Source organism: Geospiza fortis, unplaced genomic scaffold (genome assembly GCF_000277835.1).
Source record: "Geospiza fortis unplaced genomic scaffold, GeoFor_1.0 scaffold173, whole genome shotgun sequence".
NCBI lineage: Eukaryota > Metazoa > Chordata > Aves > Passeriformes > Thraupidae > Geospiza > Geospiza fortis.
Genome location: NW_005054334.1, coordinates 4,771,114 through 4,794,622, shown reverse-complemented (window position 1 = coordinate 4,794,622; position 23,509 = coordinate 4,771,114). Strand labels below are relative to the sequence as shown.

The window sequence follows — 23,509 nt, the reverse complement described above, 5'->3', positions numbered from 1 at the left end:
CGCCCTTGCGTATCCTCATTTAGGATCCCGAAATCATCTTTCGCGCGTGCCCTGGATTTAATCTCCCTCCGTCCCACACGATGCCCGCAGCGGCGTGCCCTACATAACATGGGCAGGGAGAGGGACTTCACTGCAGTACTGGCATGGGCGGGCTGCTGGGGGAAGGGAGGAGAGGCCGCCTTTCCAAATTGTCATGATCACAAGAAATTCCTGTGATTCTCCAAGCGGCTCCCTTGTTCTAGCAGCAAGGATGCCGTGCTGGGATTTAAGCTGCTGAACACACGAAGGGAGCAAATATTGCCAAGTTCGTTCCCGAGAGCACAGGTGGATACTGAGGAGCCTCTCCCATAAATGAATAAATTCGCTGAAGTGTCATGCTGCAGCCACAGGCTTCTCCTGTCAGCAGCGGCTGCTGTTCCCTCGGCAGGACGGGCTGCAGCGAACCTACGGGAAAGGGAGGGGTGTGCTCCGCTGCGATCGGCCCATCTGCATCCAACACAGCCGCGAGAGCAGAGGCATTCCCATACGTGCCAGCGGAAAAAAAGACATCTTCGTCTCAGGTAGGCACTTGGGCATCTGCTTGGTTGAACTTCCCTGCCACAAACCTCAGACATTTAATTTAACTGGCAAGGCACGATTTTTCCTGACCCTTACTAATAAACCCTGATGGTCTTTGTGACAAAAAAAAAAAAAAAAGCCAAAACCAACAAACCGAAATCAGGTCTAAACTCTTCTCCACATGCCCCTGGAAAAGGAATGGAATGTGAAGTCACACAGGGTAGGTGTTTTTCTCCGTTGTCTTACTGCAATGAGGACCAGAGGCCATCTCCACCCAACCCGGGCAGATGTGGAGCTGCCCTACCCAGCAGCTACTTCTCTTGCGTGGGCTGGGAGGTCCAATTTGAGAATGGGCGGGACTCCCGATGCAACTCGTGCGCACATGCTGCCCCACGGGAAGCTTGGAAAAGGACAACCTGTTAGGATAGGCTGCAACGGCGCAGGTTAATGCATCGTTTATCAAGGTTGATAAATCCAGTTGCAAGAAGCCGGCAGAGCAGGTCATGCTCCGCTGCCCAGTGTGCTCCAGGGCTGCTACGTGCCCTCCATGGACTCTCCCCGCCTTGCCAAGCTCAGCTGGCGGGAAGAAAAGACACATGTGTGAAAGGGAGATGCCACTTCACAGAGGGTAATGAGACACAGATGTCAGACCACACACGAAAGAGGCAGCACACACAGCTTGGCAAGGGGCAGCAAGCCCGAAGTGGTGCTTTTGTCTAGGAAACAGCTACTGATAGGTGGTAGATAAAGAACACAACCAAGTGAGGTCACAAAGGAGCAGCTTTTAGGCAAGTAGATGCAGCCAAAGTGGGGCAGGCTGCAGGCTTTCCATTCAGTTGTGGCTCTCATGGTCACTTTGTTCCATTGTTGTCAATGCTGGTGGCCCCCAAGGATGGTGCTGTGCTTCAGTACTGTACAACACTCCTTCAAGGAACAGGGTCTGCATACATCACCCCTGTGGAGCTCAATGGCAGCTGCTTTGCTGGGTAATGTCTGTTTGAAGGGAGGTTATTAAAGCCACTCAGCAGCTTTTCCTCCAGGGCTTTTCCCTTTAGACTGACCACTTTCTTCCTCCAGAACATTTCCACCATGCTCCATTGTACTAAGTTTTGTTCTGCACCACTGTGAGTTGTGACTTTCCTTGGAAAGGATCTAGACTACACAGCGTTAGCTGCTCTTCCCAAAGGCAGGAGGGAGGGAGGGAGTTCCTGAGGAACATTCCTGTGGGTTGCTTCTCACATCACCCTGCTCCAGCATTAGCACTGCCCTGCCAGCTAGGAGGGAGGCTGCCCTGAGAGCTTTTCCTCACTGCCTCTGGGGATTAGGTGTTCAAAGCAATTGCCAACATAAAGCAGGCACTGTACCACAAGCTTTACCTTCTTGCTTAAGCTGGGATCTGCCTGGGATTTTTACATTTGCTTTCACTCTGCAGCTGAGCAGGAAGAGTGGAGGACAATGAGATGTGAGGAGAGGAATGCAGCAGCCTTGGCGGTTGCTGCTGGGAGTCTTGTCAGGGCCAGATGATACAGAACAGCCCAGTTCTGGGGTGCAGCAGGGAGGGAGGCAAGTGATAAGCAGCTCACTGCTGGGCACAGGGTGTGAGGGAGAGATGTACAGTGAGCCCAGCTGGGAGGTTTGAATAGCAGAATAGAGAATTTCAGAGACAGGCCTGAGAACTAGCAAATCCAGATGAGTGCTGTCCAAGTATGGAGACCCAGAAGGAGAGAACTGAGCTCTGTGGGAAGAGGGTCATGATGGGAATGCTGGTCTGGAGAGGGAGGCAGCATAATAAAGACAGTTCTGAGGACTACGGGAAGTGATGCGGAAAGGCAGGGTGGTCCTGGAGCTGAGGAAGAAAGCTGCCACAAAACAGCACTCTCAGCTGCCAAATAAGTCACATTCAGTTAAGACTAAATTATTCTCTCTCGAAATCATTGATCTCTCCTCTACCCCCTACTCTAAACAGATAGGTCTTGCCAGCACTCCTCCCTTGGATTAATTGAATCCACTTGGCTGTGGAGAGCAGAGATCTCAGAAAAGCAGCCAAACAGCTTAGCCACAGCAAGGCTGTGCACCACATGAGCTGCCCTTAGCTGTTACTGCCTCCTCCCAGGCATTGCCACTTTCTACCTAGGTACTATCAACTGGGAAAACATGCTGTGGTCCACACAAAAAGTGGCACTTCATACTTGTGGTATGTAAACACACCTCTTAGTGGGCAGTCTCAGCAAAGAAGAGAGAGAGTGAGAGCTCACAGGAGGCAGCAGCAGAGCAATGTGACAAAATGAGCCCCTTAGGGGTGGGGCAGTTCCCCTTGCCCGGTTTCCCTTTTCCACAGGGAGCTGTGCCTGTGCCATAGGGCTCACTGTATTACAGCAGGTGTGGGCAGGTGTCTTTCCTTACATGAAAGCTTTACTGTCACAGGAGCAGCCTTTTCTCCCATTGACCCTGGAGTGAGAGCAGGGTCCCTCTCCACACTGTGTGTCTGGCTTTTCTGCTCCTGGGTTCTGCCGCCCCTCAACACTGCAGAGCTGCCTGGATGTCCTGGTAGCAACTTCCTAGAGAAGAGCAAGCTCCATGCATGTTTGTTTCTGTGAGCTCAACTCACTTATGCCCAGACATAGGCTTGTTGTGCTGAGGTGTTCCCATACACCTCCCCAGCGCTGTGCAGCAAATGTTAAAACGCAACAACCAAAAAGCAGCTTGTCAAGGGTGTGTGGCATCCTATCCAAAACCAGAGAGTACTCAAGCTGTGTGATGGGTGCTTGGAGCAGACCCAGCATTAGCAAAGCCGTAAGTGCAGCATGAGCAAAGCGTTCAGCACAGCAAAAGCCCAAAGTAAATAACCTCCTGGGTCCTTCCCATTTGTTTTCTAGGATGTTGCACGGAGAGTAAGAAAGCCTAGGAGTACAGAAGTGCTCTTGCAAAGAAAATGCAGCATTTGCTATGTTCTCTATCCCATCTTTTAACTGATAAACAATTATCAAAGTTTGCACAATCAGCCTGCCCCATGCAGGCTGGGCTCTCTGGGCAGTCTGAGTCTGGGAAAAGACAGTGTCTGGAGACTTCATGGTTATTAACCATAGGACAACAACGAATGGCAATCCTGGAAGTTGCTTCTATATGAGCATGAACATTAGTGCCCAAGCCTTTTCTGTGCCTGAATCTTTGAGGGTTTCCAAGAAGTAGGTGAGCACAGAGATTAAAAGGATCAGGAGCTCAGCATGATTTTATAATCAATCCATTGCCACCGTTTTTCCTCCTAGCTGCACAACATGCACAGTGCCAGAACTCCCTGTCTGGCTTGGACACTTGGAGGAAACACACCCTGGAAGGGCTTGCAGCAAACAAGATCTGCCCCTTTCTCACCTTGCAACTGAAGGAGGGGATGGAGAAATCAAAACAGAGCCCCCAGCACATATTTCCTCAATCCTACCTGTCATCTTGTTGGTCCAGGGCAAGGAATACTCCAGTAGGGACTTCAGGACTTCCGGAAAGTCCAGGGCAGTGGGGCCCCCAGGGGTGTTGCAGCTTGACATGTCCTGTCCTGGGACTGTGCCAGCAGAGCTAAGGGAGGGCCAGGTGCCTGGCCACCAACCTCACACCCCACTATCCTGGGCGTTGCGAGATGGGCTCGGAGGCACCCGGAGCGGGTGTGCCGAACTGCTCTGGCTCAGAAAAAACAAGGAGAATGGGAAGCAGCCTGGCAGAGATGCAGCTTGCCCGGCTGTCTTCACCTCCCCCTCTCCCACTCTGAAGTGGCCAATTGTGGAAATAGCTTGCAGCCTTGCAGGGCTGGGCTGGGCGCCTGGCCAGCGTGGTTTTACAGGGCCTCTCCCAGCCAATCCGGCAGCAAAGAACTGGGCCAGTTATCTAACTTTTCAAAGGCAGCACCCTTTTCCTTCCCAAGGTGTTATAACAAATACATGTGTCTGAAGAGGAAAAAAAGCAAGTGTGTGCTGTTAGGGATACATGTTGGCTGCAAACACAGCAGGAGAGGGATCCTCTGGCACGTTCTTGGGAGGCTCTGAGGAGCTCCAAGCTGTGCAGGCTGTTACAGGGAGATACACATGCTGTCTGCATCTGCCTGCTAACTTTTTCCGCTGAGATGAAGATAGTGACATTATTTTTATGTGATGCAACAATTACTGCATGTCCCTCCTAAGTTAATATTAATAATAGCACAAGGTTTCTTTCTTATAAAGTGTGCATCATCCCTAAAATATAGGATTTTTCTTCTGAAGTGCCACAGAATTTTATCAGGAAGCAAACAGCCTCCTCTTAGAGCACTGCTATACAGGAAGAGAGTTCATGAACCCTGCAAATACCCTGGTAACAGCTGGTTAAGTAAGATCATGAGCACACAAAGCCCCTCTTCTCCTGTCAGTGAAATTTTTAGCATGGAGAAAAGGACTGGAGACAGAAGAATAAAGATCTGATCCTCTTTTTCAGAATCTGGTGTGAGAAGAAGCATCTTACATGTGCTGTGGTCTTTTATTTTGCTGAGTGGGGTACTTCAACATAAGTGCCTTTATTTCTGTTTGTTCCTGTCTGTTTTGCCAGGCTCAGCCTTAGAGTGCCAGTGTGGGTTGGTAGAAACCAGGTATTCCTACACTGGTCTGTGAGCCACAGCAATTGGACACAGCCCAGCAAAATCAGGCATAAGGAAATGCATTTGATTTAACCCAGTAAAAACCAAAAAGAAGGAATTACCTAGCCAGGTTGGGTAGTTGAGAATTTGAGTTTAGCTGGAGAAGACTTGTGATCTAGATCCCAATCTAATCAGGTTCAGAAATCACAAAATAGTTAGTTTAGTAGAATTTGTAATTATGATACAACCTCTTCAGATTTTGAGCCAGTCATAACCATCGGTGGTGAAGCCATTCAGGGAGAACAGTACCATACTAACCCTGGGCTGTTACAGTGTTCTCCACCCACCCAAAGCTGGAGCCAGCAGAGTCTGCAAATGGTCAGTGCATTCTGGCTCCTGTGAGCAAGAGACTACATCACATTTCTCTTTCCTGGAGCACAGCCTGCCAGCCAGGGGATCCATGTCCTCTCCTGAAATCTTCCAGTCCATTCATCATTGATGTTTGGGACAGCTACTGTCATATATTCCTAGTTTTGCTTCTTATCACTGGCTGGCATGGGAAAGTCACTGGGAACATGGTAGCTGTCCAGTGCCAGGTGCAGCTGGACCCCCTGATTTTGTCCCAGGCTCAAACTTGTTATGAAAGCTGAACGAACATCTGACCACATGTCTGGAGGGACCCAAGAACTTCACAGCCACTGCTGCAGCAGCTGACTGTCATTTATGGCTTCAGAAAATGAAGACATTAATTCAGAGAAAATTCATAGAGTCATGAAATTGTTTGGGTTGGAAAGTACCTTGAAGATCATCTAAATCGGGTTGGAAAGTACCTTAAAGATCATCTAAATTGTCTCTTAGCAGTTTGAATTATTAGCCTGCAATGGACATCTCTAATTTTTGTCTAGAGATCTGAAAGTGATAAGATAAACATCTCATCTGGTGTTTGCCGTGTCCACAAAGTCTCCTACCAATACTGCATGTCCCTCTTGATTCAGAATCCCAGAACAGTGAGTTCCTGCCCACCAGAAGAGCTTGGGTAACATCACTAGCTGGAAGCATCAACACCACCCTGTCTTCAAGGCCCAGGAAATCAGAAAATATTACTATGGAGTAGAGTCATAGCAGTAGGGAATGTCTGTCTGCTCCCATGTCCCTGCCATGGAGAGCAGAGCATTTGAGCTGCTTGAGTGAATGAAGTTGAAATGTTGTCTCTGGAAAGATGCAGGCATGCCCACAGATTGCATCACTTGTACTGGCTGCACTGTTGTCAGATCAGGTATGTTTTTACTGGTTTTGTGATCCCATTTTAGTGGAGGTGCCAGCAGCTCTGCTCCAGCCATCAGTCAGAAGCCCAGTCAGCCCCTAACAGCACATTTTCTCACAGACTCAACCAGCCATTGTCAACTTATACTGGCCCTGAGGATGGCACACAAAAGGAGGCAAAGGCCAAACTCCAGGAACACCAATTTATCTGGCAGAGACCAGGGCTAACTTCACTGTATTTTCTGCAGGTCTCTTGGGCATCTACCCACACCGCCCAACTGTGCTGGCTGAACCTCTTGGCGCAATTGCCCAAGGAGTGTGTTCAGCAGTCCTGAGGGGAGAATTGTGGGTCCTTCAACATTTGCCTTGGTCCATATTCTCCCTCCTTTTACATTTTTATTTGAAAGAATTGTTCTTTTTTTTAAGCAACCAATTCTTGTACCTTCCTTCCCCTGACCTCTTTGCCTTCCTGCAGTGTTCAGGTGCTTCTGCTGGCACCAAAGCATGTAAATGTCTCTCTTAAAACCTCTAATTCTACTCCTGTCTTTAACAGGACCTCTCTAGAGAGGTGGCCCAAAGTGAACTGTAGAGCAACACTGCTGAGTTGTCACTCATAGGTAAAGCCTTGCTGGCAGTTTGAGACCCTGAAGAATCTTTTCAGACCTTCAGAACTCTGAACTGATACAACCCTGCTCATTATAAGGAGCTGGGTAAGGGGGTTCTCTGTTCATGGGTCCAAGTTGCCATCTTTCCCTCAGCCTCAGGAGTATTCCCTCAACTCCTCCACAGAGCCACTTTCACAGCGCTTCTGGAGCAGCCCTTCCCTTGTTTCTGCTCCTGCCCAGTGTCTTGCAGCCTCCCTCAGACCCAAAACAAGAGCCAGTGGCACACTTGTGTGCCTCCCCAGTCAGAAACTCCTGCAGATTATTGCTGTGGGTCTTCTCCTTGGCTGCTCGTTGATTTATGAGGCCACCACTACAAAAGGGAATTTAATTGTTTCTCAGGTGTGTCTGAAAGCACAGCTGATGGGGAACCCAGCAACAGCAATGACATTTGACCAAAGAAAGGCAGTAGTGGTTATTATTACTAATTGCTTTTATCTCAGCTTTCTCCAATAAGGTGAAATTTGCCTTGGTAATCTAATGGAATATGTCCTCTTAGAAAATAAAAACTTTTTGTCTGATTTTCTAAGGACACAAAGCTTATGCAACAGTATTATCCATCCATCCACCCATCCATCCATCCACCCATCCATCCATCCATCCATCCATCCATCCCCAAGCATGCTACCCACCTTGGCAAAGGGATACATACATTTAAATATCTTATTCTGTTTGAAAGATAAGCTAAGAAGAGGAGAGTCAAATTAATGCCTCCCCAGATAAAACCTGCTGTTATGTGTTCTGTATGATCTGGGGCCCATTGGCAGTGACAAGGGACAGGCAGAAGCCAGCAGTGCTGAGGGGACAGTGGTGACATACAAGATGACATTCCCCTGAAGTGAATCTGGAAGAAAGGATAAAAACTTTTAGAAATCTCTAGAACGTTTGCAAATTCTGCTGTTCTTGAAGCAAGACTATTTTCCTTTTTTTTTTTCTCCATTCCTTTCAGTCACCCAAGACCATTCACATTGGCAGTGCAGCCATTGCTTGGAAATTTCTGTTCCTCCTCACATGAGATGTCTTCTGCTGCACATCCCACAAGTCAAGTCTACTGCTCAGAGTGTCTGTGGAGGCTCCAGGCCCACCCACAGGGTTTGATTCTTGCACCAAACCCAGCTTGGTAAGTGGTTTCCTCTTTCTTTTATCCAAGCAAACCCTTTGCCAGAGGTTAATCACTGCTTCTTTACAGACATCTGTACCATTTTTTGTTCTTGTACTAGTTCCTAGGACAATTGTACATTCCCCTTACAGCTTCCAGACTTAACTATTTATTTGTGTGGTACATTGGGCTTGGTAGGGAATTTTTCTTACCTTGGCAGAGGCCTGCAGTCTGAGTTTCACCATGGCCATTCTGAAAGGACACTTGCACCACATTCCAGAAACTTGTCTTCTTCTGGGTTGAGATGCTGCTAGTGCCAACAAACATCCACAGAGCTGCAGGAATACCCAGAACAGCAGCAGCAGGGAAGGCTGTGGCCAGACCACAGGAGTGTCAGCATCCACAGCACATTACTTTGAAGAAAAGGAGGTGAGAAAGGGAGTAATGAAGCCAGCATGGGAGGGTATACAGCTGAGGGAAAAGTGGGACTAGGGCTCTGTATTGGCTAAAGACCCTGCCTGGTGCCTGCAACATGGGCATGCAACCCTTTGGGTACTTTTGATGGTAGCAACATGTGACACAGATGCCTCACTCCTCAGAGCTCCCTTCCCACCCCTGGAAGGGCTTCCTTCCCCAGCAGGGTATGGCGTGCATACATGTGCCTATGTGTGTATACAAATGTGCCTGCCTGCCTCCCTGTGTGGAGGAGCAGCGCTGGAATCTCTCAGGCAAGCAGTGAACTTCAGTGGAAGGAAGTGCCTGCACCTCCTGCCTGAGGCAAAAGAATTTCTAAAAACTAATTCCCCAAAATGAGTGCCAAAAAGTTAATGAGCTTTGCTTCCCCACCACCCCCGCCAAGACTTCTCCCCCTTCTTGGGGTGCTCACATGGCAGCTGGGCTCACCACAGCTCTGCTTCTCTGCACATGGCCTTCACTTGTGAGGTGTCATTTGCCAGAGGACTAGGTGCTAGGCAGGGAGAAAACCTGAGAAAGGGCCTTGGGATCACGAGAATTTTTACTGTCCTGGGCAGGAAGGACACCTAGAGCTGCCTTTTTGCATTTCCCTGCTCTGAAAACACTCTGGCAGCCTGGACAGAGACAGTTTTGGGAGCTCTTGGAACAAACCTTGGCAGGAGGCAGAGCCCAGGAGGTGCCGAGAGCAGCAATAAACCAAGGGGTTGAAATCAGGATGGGGAAATCCAAGGCCTGTGATGTTGGGCCATGGGAGATCATTGGGTGGGACAGCGAGACACATTCCTGTGGCTGCTTCTCTCTCAAAACCAAGGCTGTCTGTAAGGACCTAGGCTGTCTGTCAGTCATCCCTTCCTACTCACATCTGCTAAGGACAACATGGTCCCCAGCAAGAGCAGGGATTCTGCAGCATTGTAGCACAAGAGGTCTGAGCTTGACAGAAAGATATAGGAGTCAGCAGCTGAGCCTGGGGAAGGCATGTGGGCTGAAAGAAAACAAATGACCCTTAAAAAGGCTTTGACAGTTTGGCTGCCACTGATACCCCAAAACCAAGACATGAATGGTCTCAAACAGGAGAAACTCCAGGCTGCCTAGAGCTTCTTTTGAAACACTGCTGCTGTATTGAATCCCCACCACAGCTCCTAGGGGCAATGCCCAGCTGTGTTGCAGTTATTTTCAAGCAATTTTGCTGAGGAAAACTGGGGCCATCTCAGTCCCATGGAAGCAGGACTTTCCCTCTCTGTCTCAGAGCTTTGCTGGGGTACAGATGGGGGCATGTGCCTTGGTATTCAATTAGCAAAACTATGTAGGTCTTCATCCTTCCCAGCCATCTGCCGGAGGGCTGCAGCGCTATTGGAAGCCCACAGCTAAGGAAGACGTAGGAAATCCACTGAGAACAAAGGAAATATGCCAAAGAGCACCTCCAGAGCTGAGTGTTTTTCCAATTCAAAGCAAGCCAAATCTACTCTGGCATCTAGCTTTAGAGACTTCTATCACACCCCTGGGTAAATGTAATTTTTTGGAGGAACAATTCAGATGGTTATGAATGACCCTATTTACGGGGTCTCTGCTATGTTTGTGCCTCCTAAGGCTCTCTGGAACAAGTAGTAGTTTTCTGGGGCACTGCCATCCACAAGATAAACTGCAGATATGAGCATTCCTGAAAGAGGCAATCTTGGGAGCTGCCAGGGACAGGACTGTTGTGGTGGGAAATGAGTCAGCTGGAGCTGTCATCTGGTCTGGTCCCTGCTCTTGTCTTTGCTGCACCTGGAGCTGTTTTCAGGAAACACCACTCCTGTCCCAGAGGCACCAGGACACACTGCTCTTGCCTGGAGGAGGAACCACAAAGAAACAAGAGGTGACAATCAGTCTGGGAAGGGAGAGAAGTTATGTGGAATGGACAGATCCTGTCCTGTCCACTCCCATCCTGGGGAGAAAAGGGTGAGGCTCAATGAGATATGGCTCAGCTCCTGACCAGAGCCTGCAGCTTTCCAGGAAGCCCCAATAGCTGTGTGTCCACAGGACCTCTGCCCAGAGCCATCCCATAGTACTCAACCAAGTCTGTTCAGTGCCTTCCTCCACCACATATCAAACAGCTGTGTGCTTCAGCCAGCGTGCCCATAGCCTTTCTTCCTCCACTTCCCTCCAACTAGTCACTCCTAGCCAGGTCTCTTTGACTATTTAGCTTGTTGCTTTCTGGCCCATGTTTTTCCCCCCAGCTGCCCTACATAGCTATGTCCTCTGTGCCCAGCCAGTGACCAACACACCTCCCCAACTCATGCATGTCAGGAACTCTCTTCTGCTCACTGTGCACAGGACACTACACAACATGACCCTGTTCCTGGTTGCAGTGCAGCAGCAAACACAATGAAGGGGATGACAACATTTGCATGATCTGCTGTCACTGCCCAGAAATGTTTCTGTATAGTGTAGTATGCAGACTCCATTACAGGATTGCTTAGGATTCTCATCTGCAGCAAACTCCCTCTGCCAGGCTGCTGTGTGATGGCATTAACCGTCTTCAATACAAAGCCTTCCTCCCACCTCTCAGGGGTTTCTACTCTGCTCCTCTCAATCTTCCACAGAACCTGGATTTTTCCTGGCTGACCTGGGCCTCTCTGCCTTATCTTTGTATCTGCTGAAGTTCCTAGGAAGATCTGATTACTGAAATCACCACTCCTTTTCTTCCTCTCCAAAATACAAGTTTATTTCAGTGAAGAAACACCAGTTTACAGCTGAGGCTCAAACCCACAGGGAAAACAGGTGTTCTTCTCCTGATGCTTTGTCTTTCTCACAATTTGACAATTTTGGTTTCAATTGTACTGGAAAAGTTACCCTCAACTCTCACCAGCATGGCTTCAACAATCTTTGGAATGTAAAACTAACGTCTCTCACATTGTATGTATCAATTGATGCACCTTGGAAGTGCACACGGCTCCTCGTTCCCCTTGCATTACAAGAATGTGTTCAGGCCTCTTCTTTGACCAGAAGGACATGAGTTCTTATGTCTGTATGAAGGCACATCAAGGAGAAGTGTGACAAATCTTGTTTCTTCAGGCCTCACTGGATATGACCTTCTGGTCACTACCAGTTTATACAGCAGTAACAGGGCATACCCATGGGACCCCCTGTCAGTGTCTTCACATCTCCAGTTTTGATTTTATCAAGAATCTAGATTAATCTGCATCGCGATGGATTCAAAAAATAAAGAAGCTGGGTTTATTAATAAATGTTTTCACACTGACCTCTTCCCCCAGTGCAGTTTCCTCACACAGCATCCTCTCTAGGAGGAAAGTAAGGGCATGGATGCTTCCCATGGTGAGTAGGGCTAAGGACATGTTCCCTAGCAGGGTGCACACTGCCAGGCAAAAGTACTGGCCAACCCAGTTGAACAGAGCAGCCTACACAGAAGAATCTCTAGATGCAGGTGTTTACCCTATTACTGAAGGTTTCAAAACACAGGTTATCCAAACACCTGAAACTATGTGTTAATGCAGAGCACATGGATTCTTGGCACTAGGGGGAAAGAAAAACATCTTAAGTACACCTAAAGTTCACTAGAACTGTGTGTCTGATGAAGAACTGCATCAACTGTTAATATGCACATTAATAGGCAATTTTCCACTCAGCAAGAAGAGTAGCAGATTATACTTAAAGATGGGAGAAAGCCACAGTGGTCCAATGCTTGATGCACTCCCTTTGCTTCCTGCCTCACAGCAGGGAAACCCGAAAGCAAGATAAAATCCTTTGCAGGCTGTTTGAAAAACACAAACACACTCTGGATCAGGAGAGGGTTTAAAGTGCACACTTTTATTTTCTATTACAAAGGCTAAAAGAAGCAAGTTTGGTTTTTCTTTCTTCATTTAAGAACAAAAACAAAAATGTTGTTAAAACATCTACATATTTATCCTTATACTAGACCTTATGAAAGATACTAAGTTCTTTTTTTAATAGTAAAGCGTGGTATTCTTAAATTATATTATATGAAGACATATTAAAGGACTCGAAATCATTACTACCCAGCTCAGAACTGCAGCATCCCCTTGCTGTCTTTTCCTTTCACTTGCTAAAACCCATCAATTTTTGACATACAGTTTCATACAACTAAGTAGGGTATTTTTTGTTGGTTGTTGGTTTGTTTTGTTTTTTACTTCTCCCTGTAAAGGCCTGGTTAACTCCAATGCCAGTGTCACCTAATCCCTGCCCCTACCAAAGAATTTGGGAAAAGATTTTCACTAAGTCCTTCAGCATTTAATAAGTTTCTGCTCTGTGTGAATGTCTGTAGTTATTTTACAGGATATGAGATTTTCTTCTCATGTTATAAAATTAAAACATCACTTCCTTTGTTAAAAACTCTTAAATTTGGTTCTGTGCTGCAGAATTTTCTTCTTCCTCTCTCACACAAATAAAGAAGAGAGAGTTATCACAGGGTCTTGTGAACACACCACTAAAGCAGCCTCTACAGCCTGTGGTTTATCTGCTGTAGAGCTGCGAGCACTGAGCATTTCTGCTGAGAGCATATAACGTGCTGAAGAAAACCCTCTTGCCTTGATAAAGCAAGCCTGGGAAGTCAAGTGTGAAACTTCCTGCCTTTCACAATGTCCCTTTAAATAATATAAGCAAAGCCTTATATTAAAACTTTACTCACTAGTTAGCAGTATAATACTCTCTCACTGAGATGGGACTGAAAGGACATCCTAAAGGGTTTCAAAAATGTGAACAGGGAAACCTGTCCCATCTCAAAGCTTATACCTATCTATATAAAACCCTCCCCTCTTTTGTTATTTCCCTTTCCCTATCTCAAATAAAAGGCTTCATAATTAAACTGGAGATGCTGCGTTTCCTGGCTTGAGTCCTTTTCCTTTACCCTCATTTAAAAGATTCCTTCGATACCACACACATATAATATTATATAGAGCAATATATTTAATACCTGTGTATATATGCTTCATGGGAAGGGTCACATATATACACACTAAAACAAGTCTGGTGACGAAGTACTGCAACACCACAGACCAGGTTATCATATCAGGGAAAACAAGAGACACTTGATGCAATCCCCATGACCATGGGCCTACCTCACCTCACCTCACCTCACTCTCACCTCACCCTCTCCCCATCTCAGCCCCAGCCTGAACCTCTGAAGCCCCACTAAGCAGCTCAGCTCTCATTGTAGAGATGGGGAGAGGGGAGAGTGACTCACTCTGTAACTTGTTTAGGTTACATGAGAAATCATGGCTCAGCAAACGCTAGAGTCACACTAGAGATGTTTGTTTTAAAAATAAAAACCGCATTCCAGTGTCCCCCAATCCAGATTTCTTTCCTTGGCATCTCTGCCCAAGAAGAGCAAAACAAGACAACCCAGGAGCTGATGCCTGTCTCCTCCCATCTCTAAAGTTGACCATTGAGCACAAGGATGACCAGGAGAAGGTACCATAGCTACCACAAAGAACAGAGGAGAAAATACAGCACCTGACCACTCAACTGCCATGTCTGATATTGTTCATAGCAAACCAGAGACTACCATCCATATTTTAAGGGAGCGGAAAAAAAGCTCAGCAGAAAAGTGGTTAAGTTGCCCAGGAAAGAGGCTGAATCCCCATCCCCAGAGGTATTTAAAAATACATGTAGATGTGGCACTTTGGGACATGGTTCAGTCTGGGACTTGGCAGTGCCAGGTTAACAGTTGGACTTGATGATCTTCGAGGTCTTTTTCAATTAAATTATTCTAACTGCAGAAGTGCATTCAGTTTGCTTAGAGTACACTGTGTCTCTGGAGAGATTCCAGCACTCTGCTCCATAACTGGACCCTAACTATCCCAGTGGAGCTGAAGCACCCTCCTGCAGGCTGGTTTAGAAAGATGACAGCTGCCCCACACCATCTCCACATCTCCTGATTTCCTCATCCCATCTCTCCTGAAGCTCTGAACCCCAAGGATATGGGAGCAGAGGGGAATGGGAGGATGCAGCAATGCCAAAACATCCAGCAGTTCACGGCCAGATTGTATTTACCATGGATACAGCCCTACCAGCCCCAAGGGTTCTGAGACTGCTGTCCCAGGAGAATCTGTATGAAAAAGACAACCCTGATGAAGGCTGGGAGGGAGATGTGTTAGTGTTTGACTGGATGGTGCCATCCATGCATGCAAAACTGCAGAGCACAGCTGGACTGCAGAAGAGAGAAGGAGAGGGAAGCTCAGAACAGGGAACACGTTTACTGCTTACAGGATGAGACTGCCAGAAAGGACAAGGCTGGCATGCAGAGCAGTATCTTCTCTGCTCTGCTTCTCACTGCTGCCCCTTACAAAAGCAAAACTTCTGTCCCAGAGTTCAGCATTACTGATTACCTCATCAAAGCACACATCAGGCAGCACAAGAGCAGGCCATGGCTGGGTCCCACTCATTCTCCACCACTGTCCCTGCTCTGGGTCACATCCTGGTTGCACTGTGCATCCACAAGCTCCCTGTGCTCTGGCTCTGAGGAGGAGGGGCTGGACCTCTGGTACTGGTAAGTGCTTCCAGCTGGATTCCCATTAGCTTAACGTTGCCTGTGCTGCGCAATGGTGTCCTTTTAAATGGGTCCCCACCCAGTTCTTCTGGCAGCGCAGGGAAAAATGCAGCTCTAAGTAACCAGAAACACATGCCATTTAAAGAGTAAGAAAGAACACCATCACCTCCCTTCCTCTCTTCAGGACACAAGGCAACACAGAAACACAAGCTCCTTTTGGTGACCACCTCCCTCCTGACTGATCCTGCTGTGTGGACTTCAGTGACACATAGTGTGTCACAGACTCCACTACACCTCCTAGATGGGTTCTGTTTTATTTGCAGCAGTCACATCGGCCAAAAAAACCAAACCCAAGCTATCTGCCCTGAATACCTGCCACACACTGAAAAGGACATCTAATGAGAAGTCACCAACTTGCTTTCTGAGTACAGTCAGCTGAAGTTTGAAGTCACCTACAACCCGGTTCCCGCTGCTGCAAGCAGTTTCATTACTTTGCTGCTTTTACCTTGCACTCCTTATATACCACACAGCTGTTATGCTCCTCAGCACCAGTTGATGCCTCAGGGCAATACAGACAGCTAGAGCATAAGCCCAGATCTCTTAAGCCAAATCTAGTGGTTTTCCTTCTTTGCACCACAATTTCTATTTCTTTTGGTACCAAACTCCCAGAAGAGCGGGAGGGCTGCAGCAGAGTAAGTGGCGCTTAGTCTGCAGCACTGAGAAAAGGAACATATGAAATTCATGGTCACCTCCTTTTAACCAGATTTCATAAAATCATAGAACAGTCTGGGCTGGAAGGGACCTTAAGATCATCTAGTTTCAATCCCCCTGTCATTCAGAAGGACATCTTCCACTAGACCACATTGCTCAGAGCTCTATCCAACCTGGACTTGAACAGTTCCATGGATGGGGCATCCACAACTTTTCTGTTCCCCTCTCTCAGCTTTGTCCTCCAGACCTCTGCAGTCATACTCTGAATTGAAAGACAGAAGAATGACACAAGGAGAAATTCTCTGATTTTCAGCCCAATACACAGACTGAATTAATTCCTTTGAATGAAGGGCGGTGAAAACAAAAAGATGAAGTGGAAGGGGAATTTGGGTGAAAGAAGAGAGAAAAGATGGATCACAAACTCAGTGAGCGTGGCGTCGCTGGCCAACGAGAATTAAATTCACAAATTCATTCACTAATAAATCATTGTCTCATAATCTTAAAACAAAAGAAAATATAAAGTTCTCATTGCGAGACACAGATCTCGCTCTCCCTGCTACTGCCCTCGGAAAACCCACCCTGTGTTTCTGCAGCTGACAGACTCCCCCCCGCTCACACTATACGTCATCCCGCAATAGGAAGTTGTATTTCCCGAAGTCGTCATCCCTGGGGCAGAGCAGCATGTCCTTGCGAGCTTTGGCCAGTTTCTGTTTCAGCACTTCCCTCCGGTCCAGCCACTCTGTCAGCTCGTCCTGCCCATGGGCGTAGCGACACTCCTCTCCCTCAGGACAGGCCTTGTTCTTCTGGAACCTGCCAGCACAAGGAGCGCAGTCAGGAGGGCACCCCCAGTGCAGGGGTTTGAGCTCTCTGTCTGGGATACTTGAGCAGGACTCACTGAAACATGCTGTGAACTCTCCTTTTTAAGGGTGAGCTGATTGTCCTACAAACCCATGTGCAGGTGGGAAAGACATCAAGGCTGGGAAAAAAACAAAGTAGCGAAACCAGCAGTGGCTACAAGGGGATTTAGTCAAGAGCACAAAAAATGTGAGCTGGAACTGGACCAGTAGGGATGAGAAAAAAATAATGCACAAGAGAGGAAATGCCAGGTAACCAGCATGAAAGACAAGAACCTTCTTGCTAACCAAAGTGGCATTTTTACCATCCCAAGCTTTCTGAAGGCACCTTAAGGTGCTGATTCAGAGGGTGTGAGACATTCAAACCATTTAATAAGGCACCTGGGATTCCCCCAAGCACTGGGCCAAGTAGACTTCAGCAGCCTGAGAGCTGAGAGCATCCTGGCTATGAAGAGCACAGGTGCAGACAGGAAGCTCTCCTTTTCTAAAGACACATGCTCAGGAATGTGTTTTTATCCCTCAGTATTGTGGCTGAGCACCTCTGTGATCAAACAGTAGCCTCACTGTCACCCAAACCTGTCATCTCATCCCACTCCTACTCCATGCAGAAGTCTCCAAGAACTCTGTGAGAGGATGAGGAGGGATGATAGGCCCCGGGCCTGTTACCCTGTCCCTGCAGCAGCAGCACAGGAGGGAGGTGAGACAATGGTACCTCTCGCAGAGCCGGAATTCGCCCATGGGGAAGCGGTAGCTCCAGCAGCTGGAGTCACTGTCTGAGGTGAAGACCTTCTCCTTGTGCTTCTCTGACTGGATGTGCTGCTGCCATTGCTTCTTGCTGTTGCTGTTTTTCCCACAGAGCCAGCAGTGGTAGCCCATCTAACCGGTGCAGACAGGGAAAAGGGCCAGTCAGTGCAATAACATTCAATTCCACTGGCCTTCCCTATGCTGGTACTGCCTCTCATCCTCTCCTTCCAGAGCATCCTGGAAGGCTCCACTCAGTCTATGACTATGCACACTTCTCTGCCATATTGTCTTTGGGGAACTGTGCTGACACTAAAGGAGAAGAGAGGAGATGCTCTGTCAGAGTTTATCTATGGCTCAAACAGGCTCAGGGGACAGGGCAGCTCAGTTCATTGACATGGTCCCCCTGCCCCTGCTGATGGCCCCAGTGAGGTCTCATTGCAAGGCCCCCAGGTTCACAGGCAATGCAGCACAGACCCTTACATCAGTACCACCCATGGCATAAGGAAACACATCTGCCTCTAGTTTTTCAAGGCTTCTGTGCCAGCTCTTCTCCAAGCTTCTCCTTCTGCTGACAGGCCTGCAATGGTTTTGCCGGCCTGCCCAGGAGCAGGCAGGAACCCTGGAGAGAAGCTGAGCCCACACAAAAGGGAACCTAAGGTAGACTCCTAATGATTTGGGGATTAACAGAAAAGCCATTGTAGAGCCTTGTTGATCCCAGGTCGATCTCTTCCCACTTAGCTGTGCTGCCCTTGCTGTGCTGCTCCAAGCTGTCCATTTAACCTGCGTTAATACAGGCTGTTCCACTAGAGCAATGCAGTCACTGCTAGCCACACCTGGAGCACAGGAAAGAGGCAGGCTGGCAGCACTGAGGAGGAGGAGGAGGAATGAAGGACAAGAGATCAGCTTATTACCATGATGTCCGCATAGTCAGTGGGCATCTGGATCTGTTTCTCCCCTTCTCGCGAGGTGAGTGGTGTTCCCTCTCCAGGCTTCCCAGGATTGTGTTTCTTTAGCCACATGTCATAGGTCTGCTGCATATCTAGTACTGCACAAAGGGGACACATGAAGCCACTCAACAACCTCCCACTTGGTGCACAAACTATGAGAAAAGGACAAATGCTGGGGCAGCCCTTCCCTCCCCTCGCCTGTGCAGCAGCACCAGACTGAAGGGCTGTGCCCCATGTTGCCTCCTCAGATAAGACCCCTGGGGAGAGGAGCCAAATTCACAGCACACTACCTGGCACAGGGGGTGTCTTCTGTCAGTCCAGGGGCAACTGTGACAACAGCCACACAAACTTTTCAGAAAGATGGCAAAGTGCTGCAAGATCTCATTGGAATTCACCCCACAAGATGATTCTCCAAGAGGCCTAGATTCTACTTGACCTCAGGAGACATCTCATCCAGCCAGGAAGCTAAGGCATGACTAGTTTCAGATCCATCTCTTTCCTCTAAGCCCAAGCTTCACCCTCAGCACTACAGAGGAGGAGAGCCCCTAAGCAAGTTGGCCACAGGAAGCACTGCAAAGCTCAAAACCTGTCTGGAGAACTGCAGTCAATGTCTCTCGCGGCTTTTGATTTAAAAGCCATTCAACATTGGGGAAGGGAAATTTGAGGTGGAAACTTTAACTACACATCTGCCTTTGCAAGATCAGCTCCTGAGAGAGGCTATGGAAACATGAATGTTTTCAGATATCAATATGATGCTCTAAGTGTGATGCATTAGTGATTTACTCTTTGCTAAATGAGTGATTGAGGAACTTGAGGTAACTGGGGATAATGAATGCAAATTCCCCCAAAGTGAGACAACGCTGTTATTTGACGATTCACCTTTGTGCTTGAGCAAAACACACCCAGACTGATGTGCTTTAAAGGCCACAGCAATGAAATGCTTTGAATTGCAACAAGTAACAGTTTGGCTCAGCAGAGAGAAGGACCCTCCACAGAACCAAAAAAACTCAGGGCAGGCCTGAAATCCTTCAGGCTTTCCAGCAGCTCCAACAGAGGTCGATGAGCACCTGGACAGCTGGCCCTTTTTCCCCAGCCTCCTTATGATCTGAATAAACAAGGATTTCTGCCACAGCACTGGCTCTCCAGGATATGGGCAACCCCCAAACTATTGCCCAAAAGGTAAGCCTGCAGAATTAAATATAGACAAGTTCTTCCACAAAGACACCACCCAACAATGTTCTCATTCCGGATCTCAACTCCACCCCTTTGAATGCAATGCCATGAACAGGGAGTGCCACAGCTCAAGACCAAGGAATACAAGCAGAAATAGGTAAGACAGACAAGGCAGATAGAAGACAGACAAGAAAGATATAGGAGTAGCTACAGGCTGAGACTGGTGCTTTGGCAGAGCTCCATACAGAGTCAGACCTGGGACATTACAGGCAACTGGAGGGACAGTACAGGGTGGATTCAAAAGTGATGCAGAAAGAGAGAGCAGCAGTGAAGCAATGTAAGACATAAAACTTGTGCACTAGTCCCACAGCAAGGGACTCAAGAGATACATGCCCATTTATGAAAAGAGCAGCTGTAGACAGACCTGACCCATAATCCCACATAAACTCATGGCAGCAGCCTTGTTCAGCTCCATCTCTGTTGTCAAGAATATGTCTTAGCAGACCCTCCAGATGACCAAATGTCCTCTTCCCTCTCCCCAAACTCTTTGGTCCACATTTTCCCCACTCACTTTTATTTTCCTTCATGAAGGTCCACATGTCTCTCTCCTCGGGGCTGTGGGCAAAGGAGCAGTTGCCCACATACTGGCATTTCCTGCCATTCTGTGCATGGATACACAACTGTTAAAAGACAGAAAGAAAAATTTAGCATCTGCACAATCAGTCCTTGCTAGAGGGGAAAGTGGGTTTGATAACAAGCTGGGGCATTAAATTGCACAGGAGAGGTTGCAAACAGGACACTTTATATATCATTAACTCATTATTCTTTTCCTCAGTCTCCTGATGACATAAACACACAAGCAGTTCAGCACTTGCTGCCATTTCCATAGGTGACTGGGTGCAGATACAGGGCAACAGCAGGGAGCATCCTGGATTGACCCAATAGTGTTTCCTACTGACGAAGCTACTGGTCCCCAGTGGCGACTCATTCTCACTCTCATTCTCTGAGTGGATGAAGAGTGGCCTTACAGATTGCTTAGACCACACTGGTGCACACACAGCTACCAACAGCATCATTGCCAGAGAAAATGTGAAACTTTCTAAACATCATATTTACTGATCATCTTTTCTCCCCGTCCTGGCACGAAAGGAGGACCTACCATAGGGTAGGGGGAAGGAGCTTTCTCCTTCCAGGGAAAAAAGAAAGGAGAGAGAGAGAGAAACTCTCTATTACGACATTTGGGGCTGGGGTTGGAGGCTGGATATCTGTAATTTTCCTCAGCACATGGCTTTTTAGCTGAGTTCTTAGTTTTGGTTTCAAAATCCATTGTGAGCAAATTTCACAATCTATAGCACACAGTCACAGCAAAGGCAGGGATAGGCTTCTCCTAAGCATCTCGCCTCTCACCCACATTGAGAAACCCTGACCTAAGGGGAGTCTTAAATTTCATTCCCAAACCCTGTGCCAGCCAGAGATGCATTAACAGCTTTTGTTATGCGTTAACAGCAACACTGGAAACTCGCATTTGTGCAGAGAGTGGTTTAAATGGGTGCTGCTCCTTCTTCTGCTCCATCTTTTTGCTGGATGTATTTTGCTGCCATCAGTCTGTCCTTACCTCCCATCTCAGCCATCATGTGCTTGCCTGCCTGACAAGTCTTCAAGGGAGCAGCCCTCAAAACACTGCACCATGGTGGAAGGGAAAGGGGAAGGGATGGGGCACCTGGCCATGGCGGGTGTGGGGCTTACATCATATTGCTGTGGGAAATTACGGATGGAAGGCAGTGGTCGGACTGACACCCACTTCTTCTTAGCTTTGGACATCACCAGCAGGACACGGCGTTCCTTCGTCCAGCTGAAGAAGAGAGAATAAATCAAGAGAGACTTAAGAAAGAGCAGAAAAAGTGGTCTTTACCTCAGAGACCCTTAAATCCTGAGAGATGAACAGATCCTCCTGTCTAGCTTGTCCCTGCACTATCTGGCTGTTGCTAGACATGCACATCTGTGATGGAGAAGCCACAAGAAGGCTGCTTTAGGAGGACTTCTCCCTGTAAATATTACCTATTTCCTGGGGTACCTCCTTTCATAAAGCCACAAAAGTCTCCTCCAAATCTCACATGGCATCACCACAGATTATTAAACAGCTGCATTCCATCCTTTGACACAGCCAATTCTTGTGCAATCAGATCCATGAAGAACACTTGGGAATATTTTCTGCTTGAAAGGTGCAATAGAAATGCAAGTCATTACAAGCACTACCTTATGAATAGTGCCAGGAAGTATTTATTCTCCTGCAGCTCCAGCAAGGGATCACCAGGAGATACCCTGAGCAAAAACCCTAGCTCTATTCAGCAGCTGCACAAAGAGGTGTTATTTTTCCCATCCCAGGAAGCAATCCTCACCCACTTACTTCTTCCAGAAACTGCTGCTTCTGTCTCTTCTTCAACAAAAGTTTTACATTTACAATATTAAGCAGGACTGTGCCTTTGTGGCTTGTTTTATGAGAAGACAAGTTCTATCAACCCTTCCATCCTATCCCTGCAGGCTGCCTGGGTGGCACAGGCCACAGTTTCCATGACCAAACAGTGACTTCCCAGCCAATATTTCCCTTCTAGGGGCCTTATAAGACAAATGGGGACAATTTTTTTAGTGGGGCCTGTAGTGTTGTGACAAGGGGTAGTGTCTTGAAACTAAAAGAGGGTAGATTCAGACAAGATATAAGGAAAGAATTTTTTATGATGAGGATGTTGAAACACTGGCACAACCTAGAGAGGCGGTGGATGCCTCATCCCTGGAAACATTCAAGGTCAGGCTGAGCAACCTGATCTAGTTGAAGATGTGCCTGCTCATTGCAGAATGGCTGGATTAGATGACCTTTAAAGGTCTCTCCCAATCCAAACTGTTCTAGGATTCAATGCTTCTATCACACCAAACATTCTCATGTGCCCCAAGGAGTCAAGAGGTGCAAACAGACAGGAGATCCATCATAGAGGAGCAACCAAAGCAATGAAAGAGCCAAGTGAAACTAATTTAAAAGGAAGCAGGGTATCTTGAATCAGTTGTGACCTGACAGACAGCTAAGTGCATAAACACGTGCAGAGGAGAACGCTGTTAGTGGCCTTGGTAAAAAGAAATTATAGGAACTGGGAGAAAAGGGAACTGTGGGATCTGGACTGCCTGTGCCAGGAGTAACAGTCTGCATTTGCTGGCAGCAAATACACACAGTAACGAGAGAAGGAAGCTGGAAAACAGCTATCTGCAATGCCTGCTATAGTGACAAACACCCTGAGCAGTGACAGGCTGCTAGAAAAGCTTACAGCCTCTTCCAAAGATGCCAAATAAAGCCCTAGAGAAGGTAGGATGAATAAATTCCTGCCCTTGAAGAGGGGTAGAGGAAAGAGAAGATTGAATTGCTTACCAGTGGGGGGCTTTGGCACTACAGTACTTGAGGTCTTTATCTGGCTCCACCAGCTGTCCATTCCTCCAGCACTGGCCACACACAAATTTCATCTGGAGGTCAAAGGTGCTTGATGTGGGATTCCGGGGAGAAGCCTGGGGAAAAGAACCAGAGCCTCAGGCCAAGAGAGGCAAAATGCACCCCCCCAAACCTGCCACAGAGATGCTGGCAGCTCCCTGCACGCCTGTGTGCCAGCAACAAGCCAGATTAAATCAGCTCTCCTTTGCCAGTGTTAGCCGGCGGCCCGATGAGATACCAGACAGGAGCAAAACCACTACTTGCTTCAGCATGATTTCCTGAGCTTTGACATCTGGCCAAAAGCACAGACAGCCTGGCAGCTTCCAACACTGACCATGCCTGGCTGTGAAACCCCTGCAGTGTACCTCCATGTACAGACAAGCTCTGTGAGACTTGCCCCAGAGCTTAATCCCCACTTCCCTGCAGAGAGGGCAATCCATGTCTCCACTCTGCCTG

The 23,509-nt window shown here is 47.8% G+C and overlaps 2 protein-coding genes and 1 long non-coding RNA gene across 10 annotated transcripts in view; 1 reads left to right on the top strand and 2 right to left on the bottom strand.

The window, feature by feature from the left end:
• TEF (TEF transcription factor, PAR bZIP family member) overlaps window positions 1-4,318 on the bottom strand; it is a 22,470-nt gene extending 18,152 nt beyond the window's left edge. For both annotated transcript variants that reach the window (XM_005421869.2, XM_005421868.2), the window contains exon 1: window positions 3,995-4,318. In XM_005421869.2, coding sequence (XP_005421926.1) covers window positions 3,995-4,097 — 103 coding nt within the window. In that variant the 5' untranslated portion in view covers window positions 4,098-4,318. The remainder of the gene's footprint in view (window positions 1-3,994) is intronic.
• Window positions 62-11,612, top strand: LOC115947957. The gene is made up of 3 exons (XR_004081816.1): window positions 62-560; window positions 8,024-8,194; window positions 11,230-11,612. It is a non-coding gene; the product is annotated as an uncharacterized LOC115947957 (long non-coding RNA).
• An 815-nt stretch (window positions 11,613-12,427) lies between these two features.
• The window catches only part of ZC3H7B (zinc finger CCCH-type containing 7B), a 47,489-nt gene continuing 36,407 nt past the window's right edge, over window positions 12,428-23,509 (bottom strand). For all 7 annotated transcript variants that reach the window (XM_031057710.1, XM_031057713.1, XM_031057712.1 and 4 more), the window contains exons 18-23: window positions 22,997-23,130; window positions 21,328-21,433; window positions 20,153-20,261; window positions 18,373-18,506; window positions 17,430-17,593; window positions 12,428-16,673 (exon numbers count right to left, since the gene is read on the bottom strand). In XM_031057710.1, the coding sequence (XP_030913570.1) occupies window positions 16,481-16,673; window positions 17,430-17,593; window positions 18,373-18,506; window positions 20,153-20,261; window positions 21,328-21,433; window positions 22,997-23,130 (840 nt within the window). In that variant the 3' untranslated portion in view covers window positions 12,428-16,480. The remainder of the gene's footprint in view (window positions 16,674-17,429; window positions 17,594-18,372; window positions 18,507-20,152; window positions 20,262-21,327; window positions 21,434-22,996; window positions 23,131-23,509) is intronic.